Raw genomic sequence first — 20,612 nt, forward strand, 5'->3', positions numbered from 1 at the left:
TCATTGATGAGTGCCTACGTATGTATCGTAATTAAAATATATGATTTCTCCTTAAAATATATTTGGAGAGACGACTCAATGATCCAATTGTGCTTAGGCCTGTAGTCTTGTAATTGAAAAAACTTTGCAGTTGGATCATTGAGTGTCTACGTATGTATCGCTAATTAAATGATTGCTTTCAGATTTAAGACATTAATTAGCTCTTGTTCATTTTTGTTGTCCTGTCACAAAATTATTCTGAAAACAAGTCAAATGGGGAAAAAGATCTATCTTGTTGAAATGAATTACATTGACGAGCTAAAACAGATATATCAGATAAAATTAACGACTTATTAACGTCAAAACAATTGAACAAACCATACACATTTGAGGACCGAGGTTGCTCAAATTTTCCCAAGAACAAAGCTGGTAACACCAAATTTCACAAATACATTTCAAACAGATTAACAGATCAACAATGACATAGCTTCCAAAAGGAAATAAGGCAAAAAAAAATTAACTCTCACAAGTTAAAAATGAAATAGAGAACACATGTTACGCAAGGAGGGAGCACATGCACAAATGAAGAATAGACTTGGACGACTCCCATCCACAGTGTCCTGATTTACAAGGTACTCCAGCAACGATTAGAATCCAATCTTTACATTAGGGATTTTCTTTACTCTCTGGGCGCCCGTGTTCCTGCACCAACTCTCCAGATCCGGACATCCACTTAATGTCAGATAGGAGACACTATCAGGCAATACCGTGCCAGTATTGTCTATTCTCAAGTTAGGAATGTCGTGAATTTCAACACATCTAAGAGATCCCAAGTTGCCCAAACCTGTTGGCAGAGCTTCCAGCTTGGTGCAATGGCGAAGCTTGAAATCCTTCAGTGATTGCAATCCCACAACAGAAAATCGCTGGAGTTCTGTGCAGGATGATATCTCAAGGAACTCAAGGGAAGAGAGTGCCTCCATGCCGCTATTATCAGACACTGAGGAAAGCTGTTTAAATCCTCCAATCTTTAATCTCTTCAACGCACTCAACTGTTGTAACTGCTGTATATCCATCGTTTCTGTAGAATGCATCAGCGTTAGTGAAGTCAGAGACATCAGCTCGCTGATCCATCCGATTAGTTGATCATTGCCTCTACGAACGACTAGATCATGAAGGTGTTGAAGCCCAGGAAGAGAACACAACATGCCACAGTTATTTATCTCCAGCTTAGCAAGCTCACGAGGAAGATTTGTCACATTTTGCAATCTTGGGCAATGGCTTATATAAAGCTCCTTGAGCTTAGGAAGTTCTGCTTCCTCCGAGTCGCACCATGTCTGAAGATTAGGCATGTCCCACAAAGTCAAAACCTCTAGAGATGGAAAACCCAAAAGAGTGCCCATGCTTTGTAGGCTATGCATGCCTCCAAGATGCAATTTTTTTAGCTTTGGCAGTTCTCCAAAAGACGGAAGAAGCCGGGAATTTCTGCAGTCACAAATCCTCAGATTTTCAAGATAGGTGAAAGAACTTTCCCCCATCCATCCAGGAAAATTTTCCCCAGGGTACCAATCAACCCATAGGCTCCTCAGCTTAGAATGAGGACGGAGTGATTCTATAACCCGCATGCTTTCATCTACTGCTTGATTATTATTGTAACTCCATTGCAGCATCAGATTTTCAACATATTGCTTCTCACTCAACTTGGATTCCCCCGCATTCTCATGGGTGGCAGATTCCAATTTCAGCAGGCAAAGTTCACCACGTATATTGATGTCCTTCAATTCCTTCATGTTGCAGTAGCCCTCAGCATCAGCAGTCACAGTAAATCTGGAAAGTGTTTGAAGGGAAGTTAACTTGTCAATCCCTCTTGGCATTGGTATTGGTACCATTCTATCCCATTCAAGGTGCAAGTCTAGGTGACGTAAATTAACTAACCGACTTAGCTCTTCAGGTAACTCAGTAAGACGGTAGCATTCCCTGAGATCTAGAGTCTGCAGGTTGAACAAGGTGCTAACTGAGTCAGGAAGCCTTTTAATAAGTGTTTTGCGTAGGCCAATGTATCTAAGGTGTGTCAAGCATCCAACTGACTCTGGCAACTCCTCTAGTTCACTGTTACTCATTTCCAGTGTCCGTAAACAACTTAACTTGTGGAAAAGCTCTGAGGGAACACATTTTAGAGAAATCCTTACTTCAGTAGACAGTTTCAATATTCTTATGTTTTCATAGTTGCAGATCATAGTCAGCTCCGGGAGTTCATCCTTTTGACACAGGATAGATACATATCGGACCAGGTCACGGTTTATGCCACCCTGTAAGTTACCAGGCTCAATACACAAACATTCAGATTTTGAAACAAGCGATGCAAGCTCATTCATGAGGCTTGGCACCCTGTATCTTTGATTTGTTGAACTGCCAGAGGTTTCAAAGAATGATCTCCACAGAAGCTCATCAAAAAATCTTCCTGCTTCTGCCTCCAAACGCCTCCTAGCATTGCACTGAATCAGGCCTTCTGCAATCCACAATCTGATCACCTCATCCTTCTCAAATTCATGCCCAACAGGAAACAAGCAACAAAGGGTAAACAACTGCTTCAGATGATATGGCAAGTGATGATAGCTTATCTGCAAACTTGGCAAGATCCTGTTGTTGTCTTCATTAAGAATCCGCATTTGGTTTGATATATTGAGCCATTCTTCTTCCTCTCCATTAGTATCAGACAAAAGCATCCCGAGTGATTTGGCTGCTAATGGGGAACCTCGACAGTCCGCTGCAATCATCCTCCCAGTTTTTGACAAGGCATCATTCTCCCTACCTTGCCCATGCAAGAACGCATACTTTTTTAGGAGAAGCCAGCATTCTTCATCATCCAAACCCTTCAAATGTACAGGGAGGATTGTAGACGTCGTCCTCCTCCAAACTCTTTCATTCCGAGTTGTTATTAAAACCTTACTTCCCTTTTCCCCAGCAAGCAATGGGCACCGCAGCAGTTCCCAGAAGTTATAATCCTCAGCCCAGAGATTATCAATCACCAGTAAAAACTTGGTAGTGCTCAGGTGCTCCTGAAGCTGCTGCTGCAATATGTCCAAGCTCAATGCATCACATTTTACTTTGGTGATAGCTTCCATGATCATCTTTGTAGCCTTTGTCACATCACATTTGTCAGACAAACAAACCCAGATTCTAGTTGGAAAAGAACTCTGTACCTCAGCATTGTTGTACACCAAGCGTGCCAACGTCGTCTTCCCAATTCCTGCCGCGCCATAAATGGAGATCACCGGCAGGGGGATGGTGTGATCCGACAAAAGTGCTTGTACAACCTCCTCCTTCTCCTTGGCACGACCGAAAATCTGAGAGCTTTCATCATGGCAAGCCGCAACTTCAACAAACCGCGGCCGCTGTCCTGGCTGCGCCCTCCTCGCCGCATCCCCGGGCTGGAACTTGAACCTCTTGCGGCCCCTAGCGATCTCGTCGAGCCGTTCGTTGATCTCGGTGATCTTCGCGTCCAGCCCCCACCGCTGCCGGGGACCGAGCTGCAAATTGAGCCAGGAGCGCTTCCGCTTCCGCGATGGCTCCGCGCTTTCCAGCCTGGCCACGGCGGTGAAGGTGGTCAGGCGGTCGAGCAGTGTCTCGGCGTCGTAGGCGACGGACTTGAGCTCCAGGAGCCAGAGCTTGACGGATTCGTCGTCGATGTAGCGGCGCTCCTCGGCGTCCCTGAGCAGCGCGCGGATGCGCTTCTCGGTGCGCCGCAGCTTCTCGGCCTCCTCCTCGACGTTCCACAGGCGGGTCCCCTTGGACCATGCGAGGTTGAAGAGGAAACCCCCGATCTTGTCGGGGACGTCGGACAGAGGTTTGAGCTGCTGGAGCCAACCCATGGCGGAAGCCAAGAATGCGGAGGCGTTGACTCAAAGACTCGGGGCTGGAACTGGTGAAGGAGACAATTGCTGCTTGGCTCAACCCCTCAACGGGTTCTTGTAGCGGGCTGAGCTGATTATCCGCTCGGAATTGGATGGGAAGTTACAGCGAGACTACTACTACTAAGCTGCCGTGCCAGAGGTAAAAGCAGGGATCTTGCAGAGGTAGTAGCAAGCAGCTCGGTGAAGCTTCTTGGCAAGTACGGTGGCGATGCTTCTCACAGGCAAACGAACGAACACATGGCGTGCGAAGAAGCTTCCTGGCAAGTATGGTGGTAATGCTTCTCACAGGCAAACGAACGAACACATGGCGTGCAAAGACGAGTGGTGATTTCTACAGCAATCAGAGAGTGGAGCAGGAGATCGGAGCCGAGCACAAGAAGGGAATGCGTAGGAGGAGGAGGAGTAGGATCGTTTGCCTGATTACGGCGAGGGAGGAGGAGACTTGGGGGTGACCCGGCGGGAGACGAGATGGCGCGGGCGACGAGAGCGAGATGCAGCGTTGCAGGCAGCCAAAGGAGGAATCCCCGCATCCGCGTGGGAAGCTACGTGGAAATGGGCTAAACAGGGGCACTTTCAACCGTTAATCATCCAGAAATTATTTTAACGGGTACTGTACACTTGCATTGTATAGACTATAGAGAGAGTATTAAAAAAACTGCCGTATGCACAGTGGTAAACAGATAAAGAAGAGGGCCGGCAGCGCTGTGTTTAGAGGCAGTGGTAGCTAAAGCTAAAACGTTTAGGTGCTAATTAACTAGTGCCAACCTGTTACTGTTTTTTTTTAAAAAAACAAGTATAAACATATGTGCTCACATTATACTCACATATGTAAACACACGTGCTACCCCTATTAACATTTTAAAAACTAGACCGACATATTTTAAAATTAACGAAACCATCATGGATATCTAGATATTAATAAAGTCACAACATACACCTCGTTGAGTATATTAAAGATTAATGAACTCACCATGGACACGTTGTTATCGACAACGGCGATAGTTACGTTGCCTATCATTGAAAAAATAATTAGTCATAAATACAAGCACATTTGTCAGTCTGAAACTTAAACTTGTGTGGACTGATTCTATCACACGTAATCCAAACAGTGGATCTATGCTCAGTAATTAGTATATAATTAAGTAGTGGCAATAACTCATATTTCACTATGCAATGTACGGCCTGTTTGATTTGTATCCATTCTCAACCATGCCAATTTAAATTTGGCACTCCTTTGATAGCTATATATAGAAGAAAAAAATTTGGCAACAATCTAAACATTAACCTTGTCAGAATTTTGCTATGACCAAATCTTACCATCCCCAAAAAAACAAAAAAAAACGTTAAGGCAAGAAATGACATAGGAGATACTGCTAAACATACTCGTAATTTTTTTAAGACAGGTGTAATGTTAATTTTGTAAAAAGATCATGACCCGGTTTTTAGCCCCCACCAAGTTGCGCTCTCCGGGAATGGCTAGCGCGCGCGTGCACCTGGCGAGCACTTCATCCCTTTTAGTCTTAATTACGTATATTAGTTAATATACTTAACACTAATGATAGTAATCAAGAAAATATTCGGAAATTTTTTTGGGAGATCTTTTTACTAACATATTGAAAATTTTTGAAGTTAGATTTGAAAACTTTCGATTTAACTTTTAAATTTTAAAGTCAAATTTTAAAAAATTTCAACTAAGATTTGAAAACTTTCAACTTGAGATTTGAAAACTTTCAACTCGAGAATCAAGATTCAAAAACTTTCAAGTCCAGATTTGAAAAAATTTGAAAACTTTCAATTTGAGATTTGAAAACTTTCAACTCGAGATTTGAAAACTTTCAACTCGAGATTTGAAAAACTTTCAACTCGAGAATCGAGGTTCAAAAACTTTCAAGTCCAGATTTGAAAAAAATTGAAAACTTTCAATTTGAGATTTGAAAACTTTCAACCCGAGATTCGAAAAGTTTCAAATCCAGATTTGAAAAATTTGAAAATTTTCAAATCAAGATTCGAAAAGTTTCAAATCCAGATTTGAAAATTTTTAACTCAAAATTTAAAAACTTTCAAACTCAAAACATGCTAAAAGATAAAAAAAATCAGAAAAAAAGTGAGGAAAAAAAGGAAAAAAAAGAAAAAAAAAAAGAGCGTGCAGAAGGGCACGCGCGCCGGCGCTGGGCCTTCTGGGCCTAAAACGCGCGCCGCCGACGCGCGTGCGCCAACTAGCCTTTTCGGCGCTCTCCTTTGGTAGAGGTGAACTTTGAAAGAAGAAAAAAAAACAAAAGGGGGCTAAGTTACGCATAAACTAAGCATAGCGCTTGGAGTATTAAAATGCAATTCTTGAAAAATGTTAATAAAGAGAAATTATTTATATTGCCGGACATAATGTGTGGAATTGATAAATCAACTAGTTAAAATATGGGGTATCGGTAGTATGATAATTTCAAAGAGAAAACAAGGTGTGATTAATTTTTTTTATAAAACATTCCAATAAAGATGACAAGTAATACTATCTTTAGTGATCTCCGCACACCATATATTCAGGACTATGTCTAAATGTTGATCAACTTCCAGAAAACTTGACCATTTATTGCCTCCATATCTATAACAAACAAGTTACATGTATTATTATATTGTCAAAAGCACTAGTATCATTTGTGAACGCATGATATTTATTATCTTTGACATGGAAAGGATGGACGGACAAGATCTGTTTGATTTAGATTATAGAGTGAATTCTCTACTTAACTATGTGGATAAATTAAATACTTTAAAAATACAAACTTAATAAATTTAAAACAAGTGGCCCTAGTAACATGGCAGAAGGATTTTTTTTTTAAGAAAACATACTCTTTAAAGAGTGGAAAAACTCCATTTCAATAATCCAGTGAATAAACTAGAAAGAACATGGCACAAATAAAAAAAATCACTTACATGAAATTTAAATTTCTATCCCGTGAAAGTTAAAATGCACTGCATTCGTTTCGGTGAGCTGAAAGAGCCTTATCAGTTGCACATATTCCTTAATAAGCCAAAACAGTTTATTAGGAGGGGCAAAAATTAATGTGTAGGTAAAACTTTTATATATATTTTCGCAACGACTTAAAAGCCAATGCTAAAAAGAAATTACATCAAAATATCTGAAAGTCAACTTCAAAATCAGATTCAAAAATTTAAATTTTCGCTTTCGCTTTGTATTATTAGGTCAATCGATAAGGCTGAAAGCCTTTTTTGGTTTACTCAAAGGTGAAAAGAAAACTGGTTAAAACATGAGGCAGACCGAGCGGATGAAACAAATGGAAGGGGGTTCACCGGTTCAGTTCACAACTTCACGTGCTATATCAGGCCTATCAGCAGCCTTTGGTGCACGCAGCACGCATGTACTCCGGCCGTCCCTCCTCTTGGCTCCATGCCAAACCCAACCAAAGAAGAAGGTCCTCTTCACAAACCACATGGAGAGGAGAGAGAGACTAGAGACCCTGCGACCGCGACAGGACTGACCCCGACCGTGGAAGTGCGCGTGCGTCCGCTTGCGTGGTTTTGGAAAGCCGCGCGCTCCACCGCGCCGCTCCCAACCCCAACCGCTTTCCTTTCCTCCACCCCCAGATCCGACCCCCTCGCAGCTCCATCGGGAAGGAGGACGACAAGGACCCAAGCAGCGGCCGCCTCCCCTTCCTCAGATCCGCCCCACCTGTCGGCCCCCACCGCGACCAGATCCCCGGCCATGGCCGCGCGCCTCCTCCACCCGCATTGCCCACGCTGCTAGCGCGCGCGCGCGCGCCCATGGCCGCCGCCGCCGCCTCCGCCTCCGCCTCCTGCCGCCGCCGCCCGATCGCCTGGTTCTTCGCCATCGCCGCGCTGCTCTTCTTCTTCTCCTGGTACCTCCTCCTCGACTCCGCCGCCGTCACGCCCGAACCGCTGCTGGCCGCGCGGGGTCAGGGCCTCCGCGTTGGCTCCTCGGGCCGGAAATGCGACCCGGCCACCGCGGCGCTGCGGGTGTTCATGTATGACCTGCCCGCCGAGTTCCACTTCGGCCTGCTCGACTGGGAGCCACAGGGCGGGGGCGGCGGCGGCGGCGGCGGCGTGTGGCCGGATGTCAGGGGCGGCGGCGTGCCGGAGTACCCGGGGGGGCTGAACCTGCAGCACAGCATCGAGTACTGGCTCACGCTGGACCTGCTGGCCTCCGAGCAGGGCGCGCCCACGCCGTGCGGCGCCGTCAGGGTGCGCCACGCCGCCGCGGCCGACGTCGTCTTCGTGCCCTTCTTCGCCTCGCTCAGCTTCAACCGCCACTCCAAGGTGGTGCCGCCCGCGCGGGCCAGCGAGGACCGCGCGCTGCAGCGGAGGCTGCTCGATTACCTCGCCGCGCGCCCCGAGTGGCGGAGGTCCGGCGGGAGGGACCACGTCGTGCTCGCCCACCACCCCAACGGGATGCTCGACGCCCGCTACAAGCTCTGGCCATGCGTCTTCGTGCTCTGCGACTTCGGGAGGTACCCGCCCAGCGTCGCCGGCCTCGACAAGGACGTCATCGCGCCGTACCGGCACGTCGTCCCCAACTTCGCCAATGACTCCGCCGGCTACGATGACCGGCCGACGCTGCTCTACTTCCAGGGTGCCATTTACCGGAAAGATGTGAGTGCCTTGTTACTTACTGTACTCTTTTGTGAAAAGATTATTAGGTTTAAGCCAATTCGGGAAATTTTGATACCCATAATATGTGGTTGTGTTATCGTATCTCTATTTTCAAATGAATGTTTTCCATGTGATCTCCCTCAAAACGGAATTGATAATTTTTGCCATGTGCTACTAGTTCTACTTTGATGATTAAGTTCTCAGTTAGTACCCCCTTCAATTGTACTCCTACTTACTTTGAAGCAGTTCATTAATTTCGGCAAGGGGGAAGTGCCATTGCTACTAATTAATGCTTTCCAAAAAATGGAATGTTTGTCTTGTTTATTAATCCATCTCACTTTGCTAAGAAATCACTTGTCATATGGTCACCCACCAGCATACTTGCCATTCATGTCACAAGATATTGCAGGCTGTCATTAGGTTTAGACTGTCAGTACGTAATACTTCATAGTATTAGAGTCTTACTGCTACAATCGAAACCATGATTGAAGTATCTGTGCGCATTTAACAAGGAAAATGTAAGATATATATATTACGGTTTATGATCAGTCTGAATTATATTCCTGTTGTTCTGAGAACTGATTAACTTGTATTGAGAATTGAGGAACTATGGAGCAATATTTGTGATTCAGATTCTTTTATCGTCGACGCAATTTTGACCTATTAATTGCACAAAATTGCAGGGAGGTTTCATCAGACAGGAACTGTATTATCTCCTCAAAGATGAGAAAGATGTACATTTTTCATTTGGAAGTGTGGTGGGTAATGGAATTGAGCAAGCAACACAGGGGATGAGGGCTTCCAAGTTCTGCCTCAACATTGCAGGCGACACGCCATCATCCAATCGCCTGTTTGATTCCATAGTCAGCCACTGCGTTCCCATCATCATCAGCGATGAGATTGAGCTCCCATTTGAAGATGTCCTTGACTACTCCAAGTTCTGCATCATAGTGCGTGGTGCGGATGCTGTCAAGAAGGGTTTTCTTATGAATCTGATTAATGGAATAAGCCGAGAAGACTGGACACGCATGTGGAACAGGCTGAAGGAAGTAGAAAGGCACTTCGAATACCAGTACCCATCTCAAAATGATGATGCTGTTCAGATGATCTGGAAGGCCATAGCTCGAAAGGCGCCCTCAATTCGGTTGAAGGTGAACAGATTACGAAGATTTTCTCGGTTTGAAACTAACAGAACAGATGAGACTCCGACAAGATCTTCTTGGCTAGAAAATCAACCTAGCTGATCTTAGAGGGATACACTCTCGGCAAGTTTTGATCCTCTGCAAGATGGGAGTATCGATAATGAAAGGTGAGCTCAGACCACAAGCAGGGGGGCAAATGCTATAGTCGCAAGAGATTAATGGAGTACAGGCACACATTATACATTTTGGCGTCACAGTATCACGGATATGAGAGGCATTTTTTTTTTCCTTCTCATTCTTTTACGAACTTTCCACTGAGCCGCAGATAGGGACAATAAATTTTGGGTCACAAGCTGTATATTCTAGGATATTATAAATGTAATACATTTGGTTGCAAATTGGTTCACTTCATCGGAAGTTCACGATTTACAGGTGTAATTCAGCTATCTACTGAAGCTCACAATTTACAGGTGTAATTCAGCTTAGAGAGAACATTTTGGTACCTTGCCAGATTATATCCATTTTTTCTCTACAGAATTCAAAGCATGAATTGTGGGGTGATGAAACTGATCCGAACTTCTGAATTGCCTAAATGCGGCCAAGCTAAGTTGCTTGTTGGCCAGTCCACTCCCCAAGTAAAATTCCAGACTGGCCTGGTCCCAACGGAACCACAGGGTTTCGCACGACACGAGTCAGGACCAGGGTTGAAAATTCCGGAACGGTCATTTCGGACTCCTCTGATACGATATTATTTCGGCTAAATTTTTTTAAATTTTTTTCATGAATTTTGATAATATTTGATCAAATTTAACTAAATTTTGTTTGAAATTTCGGACCGAAATTTCAGCATTTCGGTGAGGTCCGATCAAATCGGCTAAACCTTTAACCCTGGTCAGGACAACAGCGCTCGACTTGGGGATGACGTTTTGTATGGTGCAAAATGCCTACGTTGCTGCCGTTTCTGAAAAGCCAACACTCTAGATTTTAACTTGATTTCTGAAAATATAAATAAGAGTAACTGAAGAATGAAACATAATTTCATTGTCCTATGGCCTTCCTGGAGGCTTGGAGCAGAGATGTCTTACATCAGAATATCACATAACTTGGTAGTACGATGAGGGGGCCCATGTGGGAAAAAGCAGCCGGAGGGTTCTTCTGAACCAGAATGCCAAAAAGATTGCTTACAGGAAACACATCACATAAGCTGAAGGAACAATGCGCAAGCGCAGCACAGAAATACAGTGAATATGCCATGAAATCCATGGTTATGGCGAGTGATTTTGTTTGCTCTCCTATTTAAAATGCTTACAGAAAAGGTTAAGAGTCCGGAGATGGTACTGGCCTGATCAAACGATAAACAGCATCTCCTGCAGTGATTCAGTTTATTGCCACCTTGGAAGGGCAAGTGTGGTATCATGGGAAATATGATTACTGAAGTTCAGACGCGGACACCATATTCAGATATTTTGTTGATCCTTTCTTGTAGAACACATCTCTGGTTTTTCAAATCAGAGGCCATGGAAGCCACCTGAAAAGTGAAAAGAGCATGACTAAGTTTGAAATCTAGATGGTGACAATGCAATATACGTAAAGCCCTCGAACTTACCTCTGCTCGCAGTTCAAGAGATTGTCTGGTTGGAATTGTCCGGAGTCGATCCATCAAACCTGGGGCCATAAGAGCAAGTGTCATATAAAACAAGAGTAAATCATCAAATGATGTATGGTACCTCTTATATGCAGATACATCTTGCCAAACTATTAAAAGTATGATCAATGAACTATATGCTTTGAGAAGGAACTCAATACCTGTAGCTGTGGATTCAGCCTTGTAAATGGAACCAATAAGAGATCGAATCTGCTTACCAGTAGACCTGGAAAAAAACATGAGCATGACATTGACAACATATTGGTAAGAAAAAGTGGTGTTATTCATAAAAAGAACAGAAGATGGATATAAAAGCAAATATTGTCCAGCCCAAACTGTATACGTAATTGCATATTACCTCAAATCAGTTTGTCCACGCTGCAAATCACTTTCACCAACAGCTATTTTGTCTAGGGTGTATTTTGAATCTTTTTTCAACTGTTCGATAGATGTTTTGTACTCCATCATACTTTGCTCAGCATCATTCAGTAAATCCTATTAAAAAAATGTTTGGTCAGAATTTCTGATATCATGGAGGGAAGAAAGCCTGTCTGCGTTGGCACCAACAAAAAAAATCATAATCATGATTATGCAATTCGAACATACAATAGTATTTACTATCCCAATCACTGAAATAACACTTAATACTTGGAGAAATCATTGTTACATGCTGTGACATCATAACTATAAGCATATAGAAATTATGTAAGCATGCATAATATAATGGATGCTACATATATAAGAACAGTACCTTCTCAGTCTTGAAACGCCCCAGAGTATTGCGGTATAAAAATCTCCGAGGACCTGACAAAATTCATTAGCATTTGAGGCAAAAGTTAGTATTTCGTTTGCTTCATGAGAACAAAAACACAACACTGTTTCAGTAAAAGAGGAAATGGGCTTCCATGCCCAACTGATAAAAGTATAAAGCATGCTGAACTTCAAAGCAACTGAAGGGTAAACAACATCTCTCTTCACATGAATACATGACTGCGTGATCCTAATTAAGCTAGCCTATCCTCCATGCTGAAAAGCAGAGCCCAAACCTACAACCGCCTTCATCTGCATAATATTCACAATCCTTTTTTACCTGTAATTCTACGAATTCCTGGATCACTGGAAATGTAGCAAGGCCACGATGCAGAGTAGAACAATCACTAATCCACTATTGCCAGATGGAGGGCTCCATTGCAGTCAATAATGCACATAACTTTGCCAAAAGTCCATTCTTCACAAGTAAAATTCCTTTAACAAAACGAAGGCATGTTTTTGCAGATTTTTATGATTGATATTGATCCTCCAACAATGCTATTAAGTATAATTTTCATTTACTGATGCCACATCTAACAACGAATTGTCAAACCAAGAAGAGAATACTAGCTGCCTCCTACCAGATACACCCCACTGTGCTTGATATGGGCCTGGGTCGGTCAGGATTCGAACTTTTGTTATCAAATTACACGGAAGTAACTCAAACTGATAATTCACAAGAATATCATCTGGCATCAAAATTATAAGGGCCAATTGCATATTTGCCACTGATTTGAATCGGTATTGTGAATTTGCCATTATAAAAAACGTAATTGCATGCTTGCCATAAAAAACGATTGGAACCCATGATACTTGCCATTAGATTCACGGCTGGGAATAACACCGTTAAAAGATGGGTTCTCACAAAAAATAGGACAAGGATGCCCCTCCCTGCTGCTGCCGTCTCCGGGCGCCCGCCATTGTTGCTGCTCTTGCTGCAGCCCTACCACCTTGCTGGCTTGCTGCTGCTATCGTAGGGAGTTGTTGCAGCTGCTGCTCTCGCTGCAGGCCTGTAGTGAGCTGCTGCTGCCGCGTGCTCGTGCTGCAGCCGCGAGCGTTGCTGCTTCCGTTGCAACGTGCTGCTTAGCAGCGGCTGCCGTCGACTTCCTCGCACCTCCGGCAAGATTACCCAAAAAAGGTGAGATTTTCCCTACCCCCGTTGCCCGTCGTCGCAAGGACTCCAACCACCGCCGACATGCACGCCGGTCGCCGTCCGCTGTCCGCCTGGCCACATGTCCTCCCGTCGTCCGCCGACACGCCGCCCGTCAGCGCGCCCTCCCATCGATTGTCCATCCCCACGCCGCCCTCAAGCCCTCTACCTGTGCGTGGCCGGCGGCCCTCCCGCCATTCGCCCACATGCCTGCAATTGAGAGGGCGGCGAGCCAGCGAGGATCTTTTCCGGTTAGGGGCAAGATGGTCTTGTCATGCTCCTTATCTTTTAAGTTAGTTTTATGAATTATTTTTGGCCTTTTGATTGTACCAATTCAGGTGGCGATGGCAAACGAAAGTAACGGGAACTAACTTTGGTGGCTAATTTGCAGTTTGGGTATTTATAATGGCTTTTCCGAGTTAGGGGTTGAAATCAGTGGCATATTTGCAATTATCCCAAATTATAACCATTTCCAATAGTTATGTAATATGAGTTCCATATGGCATGAATGCTGTCTATACTAGTACATTTAATTCAACACATAAATGAATGGCAACTTTATTCTACAGAAATTGCTACAACAGAACTTGTTATCCTCCAAAGAATTTGCCTTGCTCTCCTACTTCAAGGAGCATTTTGATTCTTGTAGAATAAAACATAGTATATTCCACATTATGTGCATAATGAACCACCTGAGGGATAATGTATCAAATTAGAAAGTCTACTAATGCTAGATCTATGAAGAGTATTCCCTCGGTTCATAATATTTCCTCACCAATCTCTTGAGCACAGACCAAGGAGACAGAAAATCTAGATGCTAGTTAATGGAATTGGACCATGCTTAATTGCCTACCCATATTCTTACTAGCAAGAGCACAAGATGGAATAAAATCTGCTATACTGTATTGTACTCTTTTCAATGGATGAAACATAAAATTTTGTGAAGAAGATATCACAATAATGTGGACAAATACTGCAAAACGCAGGGGTATCTAGATTGCTTTCTCCGGTCCACATCATTCCCCAAGAATGTAACCCCAGCAGTTCCAAAAAACCTAAGGAAAAATAAACTGTCCTGCGGCTGTGGGTGGATCACACCTTCAGAATTCATGATTTACCAAAATACCATGTTCTTATACACTTATTAATTCCTATCGAATAAATTCCCCTACATTTATCCATCTGCCTATCCAGGCTCATAGCATAACCTTGCGTTTTTTAATAAACATGTCAAAGATCAACCTTATGAGATGGCACCCAGTGAAAGCAGATAAATACATCTGCAACGTGTCTAAAATGGAAGTACAATAAAGCAATTAACCAATTATGAGTTGTCCAGATGATTCCTCATACAAGCACAGCCAAAAGCAGTGGCACATCCACGATAAAAGTAAGCTTCCACGATAACACCAGAAATGTACCTCTCAATAAGATGAATCCTGCCACAGTGGCACATCCAATTGCCTCTGTCTGGTGCTCGTTCACAAGAACCATTGCATCCGAAATAGTTCCTACAATGGAAATAAAACCAGGTACTGATTATCTATACATCAAAATGCAACAAATGCACAAGGGGGAAAACAACTCTCACCTTTAGCCATATCCACAAATGCATTCTCATAAGCTTTGTACTGCGAACACAACCCTGGTGTAAAACTCTACATATGCAAACACAAAGAGGGTGAGCAGGGAGTAACAAAAAGCATAAATATTTAGGCCTTCATAAGCAAATGCAAATGTCTTGTTAATCCAATATAACAAAACTGCAAAGCAATGAGAATGCAGCTTTGCAAGCATCTCGCGCAACGCGTATGCTAGGGGAAAATGGAATTAGTTTTCCACGAAAAAAAAAAAGAACACGAACAATCCTATTAACGCCTTAACACAAAAAAACTACTAATCGAGCGAACTCGTAATGTTAGCGACAGATCGGTTCGACCAAATTACGTGATCCCGCGCAATCTGACACCACATATGAGTAAATATAGGTGCCCACGAACACTAATCCATCCGGGATTGGAAGAAAAAAACAACCGGGACCTTTCGATAGGATTACGGAGAGGGGATCGAGACCTGGAGCTTCCGGAGAGGCCACGGGGATGTGGAGGCGGCTTCCTCGCCTTGCGCCGGCGCGCGGCTGGTATCCGGCGGCGCCATCGACTGGATGGGTGGGTGGGCGGCGGCTGCTGCTTCTCCGGCGACCGTCGGGTTGGGGGCGCCCTCGCAGCGGATCTCTCGGGCTGAGAAAAGCTTTCGGCCGTGGCGTTGGCGTCGCCTCCAGAAAGCTCCACACTTCTTTGTTCGGCTCCTGGCTCCTGCTGGTTTGGGCCCATTCAAGCATGGCCCATGTATAGACCAGGCGAATCGTGGATTTGGGCCTCCATGAGAAATTTCTTTTTCCAAATAGGGAAGGCATAAGTTCATTCTAGATCCCTCAATTTGTCGCCCAATTCTGATTTCATCCTTGGTCCAGAAAACCGGTTGCAACCCGTCCTCCAACTTACAAAACCAGTGCAAACGAGGTCTCTCGGCAGTATTGACCCCGGTTTTAGCCGACGTGGCGCCTATGTGTCTCCTTTAACTAGGTCTTTGTTCCACGTTGCATTGACGTGGCAGTTTGACCCAAAAATAAATAAATAAGCAAAACAGAAAACTAAAAAAATAAAATATATGGGACCCACCCGTCAGTGGGTCCCACTCTCCACCCTTTCTATTTCCTCCAGCTCTTCACGGGACTGTAGAGGGACATGCGGGGAGGGATGAGACGGGGATGCCGACTAGGGCGGAGAGGCCAGCGAGCTGCCGCTCCTCTTCTGCCCTCCCGCCGGCCGCTGACCCCACGCACCGCTCCTCCTCTATCTCCCTCCCATCGGACGGCGCGCACTGCCTCCTCTCCCGTCGCCCCCCGCGCGCCGCTGCTCCTCTCCCCCCGGCCACCCCGACTAGCTCGCCTCCTCCCTCGCGGCGCTCTCGTTGGTTGCCCTCTCCGCTAGCGCGGCGTGCGCGGGTGCTCCTCTCCCTCCCACCCGCGAGTTGGCGTGCGCCACCAATCCTCTCCCGCCGGCCACTGCGCGCCGCTGCTCCTCTCCCGTCGGCTGGCCCGACGAGCTCGCCTCCTCCCTTGCGACGCTCCCATCGGCCACCCTCTCCGCTCGTGCAACGCTCCTGTCGGTCGCCCTCTCCGTTGGCGCGGCGCTCCCGCCATCGCCTGATGCCATCTAGTAGTAGAAGCAAAAGAAGAAAAAAGAATGAAAAAGAAAAGAAAAAGATAGATAGAGAGAAGAGGGGAGTAGTGAGGATGACATGTGGAGCCGCATGGGCCCACCATTTTTTTGTGTAACTAACGTGGGTCCCACGGGTTTTATTATTTTTCGGATTGAATTGCCACGGAAGCGCCACGTCAATGCCACGTGGGACGAAGACCTAGTCAATAGAGTGCCACGTAGGCGCCACGTCAGCTAAAACCGGGGACAATACTGTCGAGGGACCTCGTTTGCACGGTTTTGTAGGTTGGAGGAAGCGTTGTATCCGGTTTTATGCTGTAGGGACGAATTTCGAACTCGGTGACAAATTGAGGGACCTGAAGTGAACTTATTCCAATTGGGAACTGCTATTTCGTGCAGGTGTGCCAGCTGCGGAGGCCCACCGCTGGGGTGGCTGATCCGTGGTCAACCACGCGACCACTTCCATCTCTAGTCTCATCTATTACGCAGGTGGGCACAAATTTTCTGAAAACCGATCACCGAGCCGAACCGCACCGAACCAAACCGAAGTAGCAGTTTTTTTTGGTGTTCAGCAGGATCCGCAGCGCGGCTCACATTCTTTTTTCCCTCCGTTCCCTAGGATCCGCGTGCATCTGAGAAGGGGGAGGTGAGGAAGAAGAGATAAGTTGGAAATCACTACCCATATGCTGACTCAGCGAGTTAATCTGTCACGTCAGTTGAAAACTACTTTCAAAACCACTGAAGAAGATGATTTGTACCGGTTTTCGAAGATGGAGGTGGCGCTATACTTGGTTTTGCGGTTGAGGGAGGTGATTCAATCAGCACCAATATATGAGGGATGTAAAGTAGACTTATTCTGGACCACTTACCAAAAAGGGCAAAGAGCATACAGGCCAATATGTGAAGGGCCAAAAATAGAAAATCCAATCGCATTCAACCTGGCCCAAAAAGGAACGATTGGGCTGGTCGTGTGCATGAGACCGCGTGCGGCTATCCACTTATTAGCTATTTCGTCCATCGGCAGTACATACACGTGGCGCTGCTGCTACTCCGTGCCTCATCCTGCACCTCCTCGCTATGCCCCCATCTCCCGTGACCGCTCGCGCCATTCTCTCCGCACGTCCTAACATTTGTTAGTGTCCCACCCCACCCGTTGTCTTCATCTCCGGTGGATTTTGTCGTCAAGATATCACCTTCGTCCCTGCTCCTAACCACTTTAGATATAACGCTCTCAACGTCGTCCTCTACTCTAGCCACACGGTTCTGGTGGAGCTGGAGCTGGAGCTGGTGCCACCTCGCCGACTATTCCTCTAAGCCTGAAACCAACCCCCTCCATCCTCTACCCGCTAGCTGCTACCCACCGCCGAACCTAACTCGTCAGATAGTGGTGGTGGCGCAGCTGCCCAACGCATGCAACGTGGGTCTTTATTGGAGAGTGCGCCAAATAACATTTTTTCCATTTGCTTAGATGGATTTTAGGATTCGCATTTCAAAAATAAATTGAATTATACATAAATGAGATGGATGCAAACTATTAATTGGATCCATAAACATGTCAAACACAATTAAAAGAATTTAATAAGCACCTAGCAATTAAAACAATTTCTGAAAAGGACAGGGAGTGAGCGAGTATATAGGGTTTGATTGTTTAGGAAACAAAATGTGTCATGAAAAAGATTAGCATATAGAGTAATGTTATTAATTATCGTCCACGGCAGCTGGTGACACGATGATGACACAGATCTGTTAGCAAAATTATTATAGGATTGTTTGCCAATTAAAAAGGTTATTAGTTACTTCAAAAACCGGCTTTCAGGGATTAAAAAAAACTGCAAGGAGAAGAAGGCTGAAACGAAATAGAAGACGTGCAGGGACATTACTGACATCAGCCTCCTGAATATATAATCTGGCTTTTATATACTCGATTCTGCTACTACCCAGTTGATCGAATCAAAGTTCAGTTCATCAGAGCAATGTCACCCATTTCATCATGGATACGAGCCGCCAGAGAGATCAACTTGTCCAAACCACCTGTCCTGTTCGTTGTGTTCGGTCAGGTTACACCATATGCAATGACCTCTCCCCCCTCGTGGCCCATGACAGCAACGGAAGCCATAACAAAAAAAAAAAAAAAAGAAGAAGCTTCAGAGTCTCCGTAGAACTCATCGTTGGCCTTGGCAAGCATCGGCTCGGTGCAAACAAAGCAAAAGAAAACAAAACACGCTCCATAATTATCAAGAAAACCGGTTGATATGCGCAAACAAGAAGCTATCAGTTATCCCAAAGCGCCCACAAGTTTAATGCCCACTAGTTGCGTGCGTCGTCTCCTCTCCTTTCGCTGACCTCTTCCTCTGGACTATGGCCGTGTCCAGAAAAACTAGTTTCGTTGCTGTTCTAGATTCTTCTTCCTGCTTGCCTCTTCTTGATATTTGCCCTGGTCTAGCTGTCTTGGCCTTATAGCAGACAGAGCTGTATTCTCTGGTGATTGAACAGAGGATTGGAGGTTGTTCTTGGTTCTTGGAGGAGAATCATCTCCCTTGGCAGGTAAAATTTTGTACCCATGTTTCGGTTTTTCCGTTTTCTGTTCTGTTCTGTGAATGATCATGTGTTCTTTTGTTTCTGTGATTCTGTCTGAATTCTGAAGCTTCAAAAAATCATTAGTTTCTGCAGCTATCTGCAGAGAGGATAAAATGGGCTTCTTCTATATGAGACATTTAAAGGGCATACATGCAATTTCTGATGGCATGATTCATATGTTGCATACTTAAGATCGAATCTTTTGTGGAGGAATATCCATCTCGGTAAATTGTGTGTGTGTTTTGTAAGAAATTCACCTGATGGTGGAAATTTGTGTTCTTGCGTGTAGCTCTCTACAAGCAGGAGGAAGAAGACGACACGGCAGTACAGAGGATCAATGGAGGAAGAACCGAGTGCAACGTGTAGGTACTTTTGCCACATGTGCTCGCTGATCGTGAGGCCGGAGATGGGCATCGAGGAGGTGAAGTGCCCCCACTGCCACTCCGGCTTCGTGGAAGAGATGGTCGGCGGCGACGACGACGATGGACGGCGAAGCGGCAACGCCGCCGCCGGAGGCCGCGGCGCTGCCAGTGAGGAGAACGCCGACGACGAGGCGACGCCCGCTCCGCCTCCTTGGGCGCCTATGCTCATAGACCTCCTCGGCGTCTCGTCCCGACGCCACGGCCTCGATGATGGCAGCAGCGACCTCGCCGCCTTCGCGCGGAGGCAGTACCGCAACATCGCCTTCCTGCAGCTGCTCAGCGCGCTCCAGGACGACGACGAAGCCGGCGGCGACACGCCCGGCGACTCGGGGCGCGAGCGGCTCGTTCTGGTTACCCCCGCGGACGGCAATGGCGCCGCCGCGACGTCCGGCTTCACGCTCGGCGACCTGTTCCTCGGCCCCGGGCTGGACCTGCTGCTGGACTACCTGGCCGACACCGACCCGAACCGTCAGGGCACGCCGCCGGCCAGGAAGGAGGCCGTGGCCGCGCTGCCGACGGTCCGGGTACACGACGCGGCCGGCGCGACGTGCCCGGTGTGCCTGGACGAGTTCGAGGCCGGCGGCGAGGCGAGGGAGATGCCGTGCAAGCACAGGTTCCACGACGGCTGCATCCTGCCGTGGCTGGAGGCGCACAGCTCCTGCCCCGTGTGCAGGTACCAGCTGCCCACGGACGACGAGCCCACCGCCGGCAACGTCGTCGTTGCAGCCGAGGGCGGCGACGAGCTCATTGGCAATGCACGCGGCGGCGGCGGCGATGGTGATGGCGACGGAGGAAGCAGTGGCAGGAGGCGCTGGCTCTCGTGGCCTTTTGGCGGGTTATTCTCGCACAGATCGAGCAGGAGGTCCTCCTCGTCGTGACGGCAAAATGCAGCAAACAATGTGATTAGTTCAGTTGTCTAGTTGAGTAGTTGTATGTCCCTGCATCAGTGCATTCTTGTATAGTTGGATAGCTGCATTTGTTCTTTGGTCGAAACTTGAAACTGTAATTTTTGGGTGGTTAAGGTGAGCATCTGTGATAAACATTTTGAAACACCAGTTTAAGCGAGACATTAGTTAAGTATCAATTCGGTACTAATAGTATGATACCATGATCCAGTCAGGATTCGGTA

General features: G+C 46.0%; 4 protein-coding genes across 6 annotated transcripts; 2 read left to right on the forward strand and 2 right to left on the reverse strand.

The window, feature by feature from the left end:
- Nucleotides 1–253: 253 nt before the first annotated feature.
- On the reverse strand, nucleotides 254–4,436 carry LOC4332698 (putative disease resistance protein RGA4). Its single transcript, XM_015772332.3, has one exon. It carries the CDS (start codon nucleotides 3,846–3,848, stop codon nucleotides 627–629), a length of 3,222 nt encoding a protein of 1,073 aa, XP_015627818.1. The 5' UTR covers nucleotides 3,849–4,436; the 3' UTR covers nucleotides 254–626.
- A 3,052-nt stretch (nucleotides 4,437–7,488) lies between these two features.
- LOC4332699 (probable arabinosyltransferase ARAD1) lies at nucleotides 7,489–10,201 on the forward strand. Its single transcript, XM_015773242.3, has 2 exons — nucleotides 7,489–8,513; nucleotides 9,197–10,201. The coding sequence occupies exons 1-2, from the start codon at nucleotides 7,668–7,670 to the stop codon at nucleotides 9,755–9,757; spliced, it is 1,407 nt and encodes a 468-aa protein (XP_015628728.1). The 5' UTR covers nucleotides 7,489–7,667; the 3' UTR covers nucleotides 9,758–10,201.
- A 583-nt stretch (nucleotides 10,202–10,784) lies between these two features.
- On the reverse strand, nucleotides 10,785–15,530 carry LOC4332700 (RGS1-HXK1-interacting protein 1). Its single transcript, XM_015772956.3, has 8 exons — nucleotides 15,334–15,530; nucleotides 14,852–14,918; nucleotides 14,682–14,771; nucleotides 12,052–12,104; nucleotides 11,659–11,795; nucleotides 11,462–11,526; nucleotides 11,262–11,320; nucleotides 10,785–11,183 (listed from the first exon to the last, which is right to left on the reverse strand). The coding sequence occupies exons 1-8, from the start codon at nucleotides 15,415–15,417 to the stop codon at nucleotides 11,094–11,096; spliced, it is 645 nt and encodes a 214-aa protein (XP_015628442.1). The 5' UTR covers nucleotides 15,418–15,530; the 3' UTR covers nucleotides 10,785–11,093.
- Nucleotides 15,531–18,940: 3,410 nt separating this feature from the next.
- LOC4332701 (E3 ubiquitin-protein ligase SIRP1-like) lies at nucleotides 18,941–20,567 on the forward strand. Of its 3 annotated transcripts, none has more exons than XM_026024392.2 (2): nucleotides 18,941–19,028; nucleotides 19,146–20,567. In XM_026024392.2, the coding sequence occupies exon 2, from the start codon at nucleotides 19,399–19,401 to the stop codon at nucleotides 20,359–20,361; it is 963 nt and encodes a 320-aa protein (XP_025880177.1). In that variant the 5' UTR covers nucleotides 18,941–19,028; nucleotides 19,146–19,398; the 3' UTR covers nucleotides 20,362–20,567. The 3 variants fall into 3 exon arrangements, with proteins under 3 accessions (XP_025880177.1, XP_066164958.1, XP_015628230.1); XM_066308861.1 differs by having other exon boundaries at nucleotides 19,155–20,567; XM_015772744.3 differs by having other exon boundaries at nucleotides 19,351–20,567.
- Nucleotides 20,568–20,612: the final 45 nt, after the last annotated feature.

This window comes from Oryza sativa, chromosome 3 (genome assembly GCF_034140825.1).
Source record: "Oryza sativa Japonica Group chromosome 3, ASM3414082v1".
NCBI lineage: Eukaryota > Viridiplantae > Streptophyta > Magnoliopsida > Poales > Poaceae > Oryza > Oryza sativa.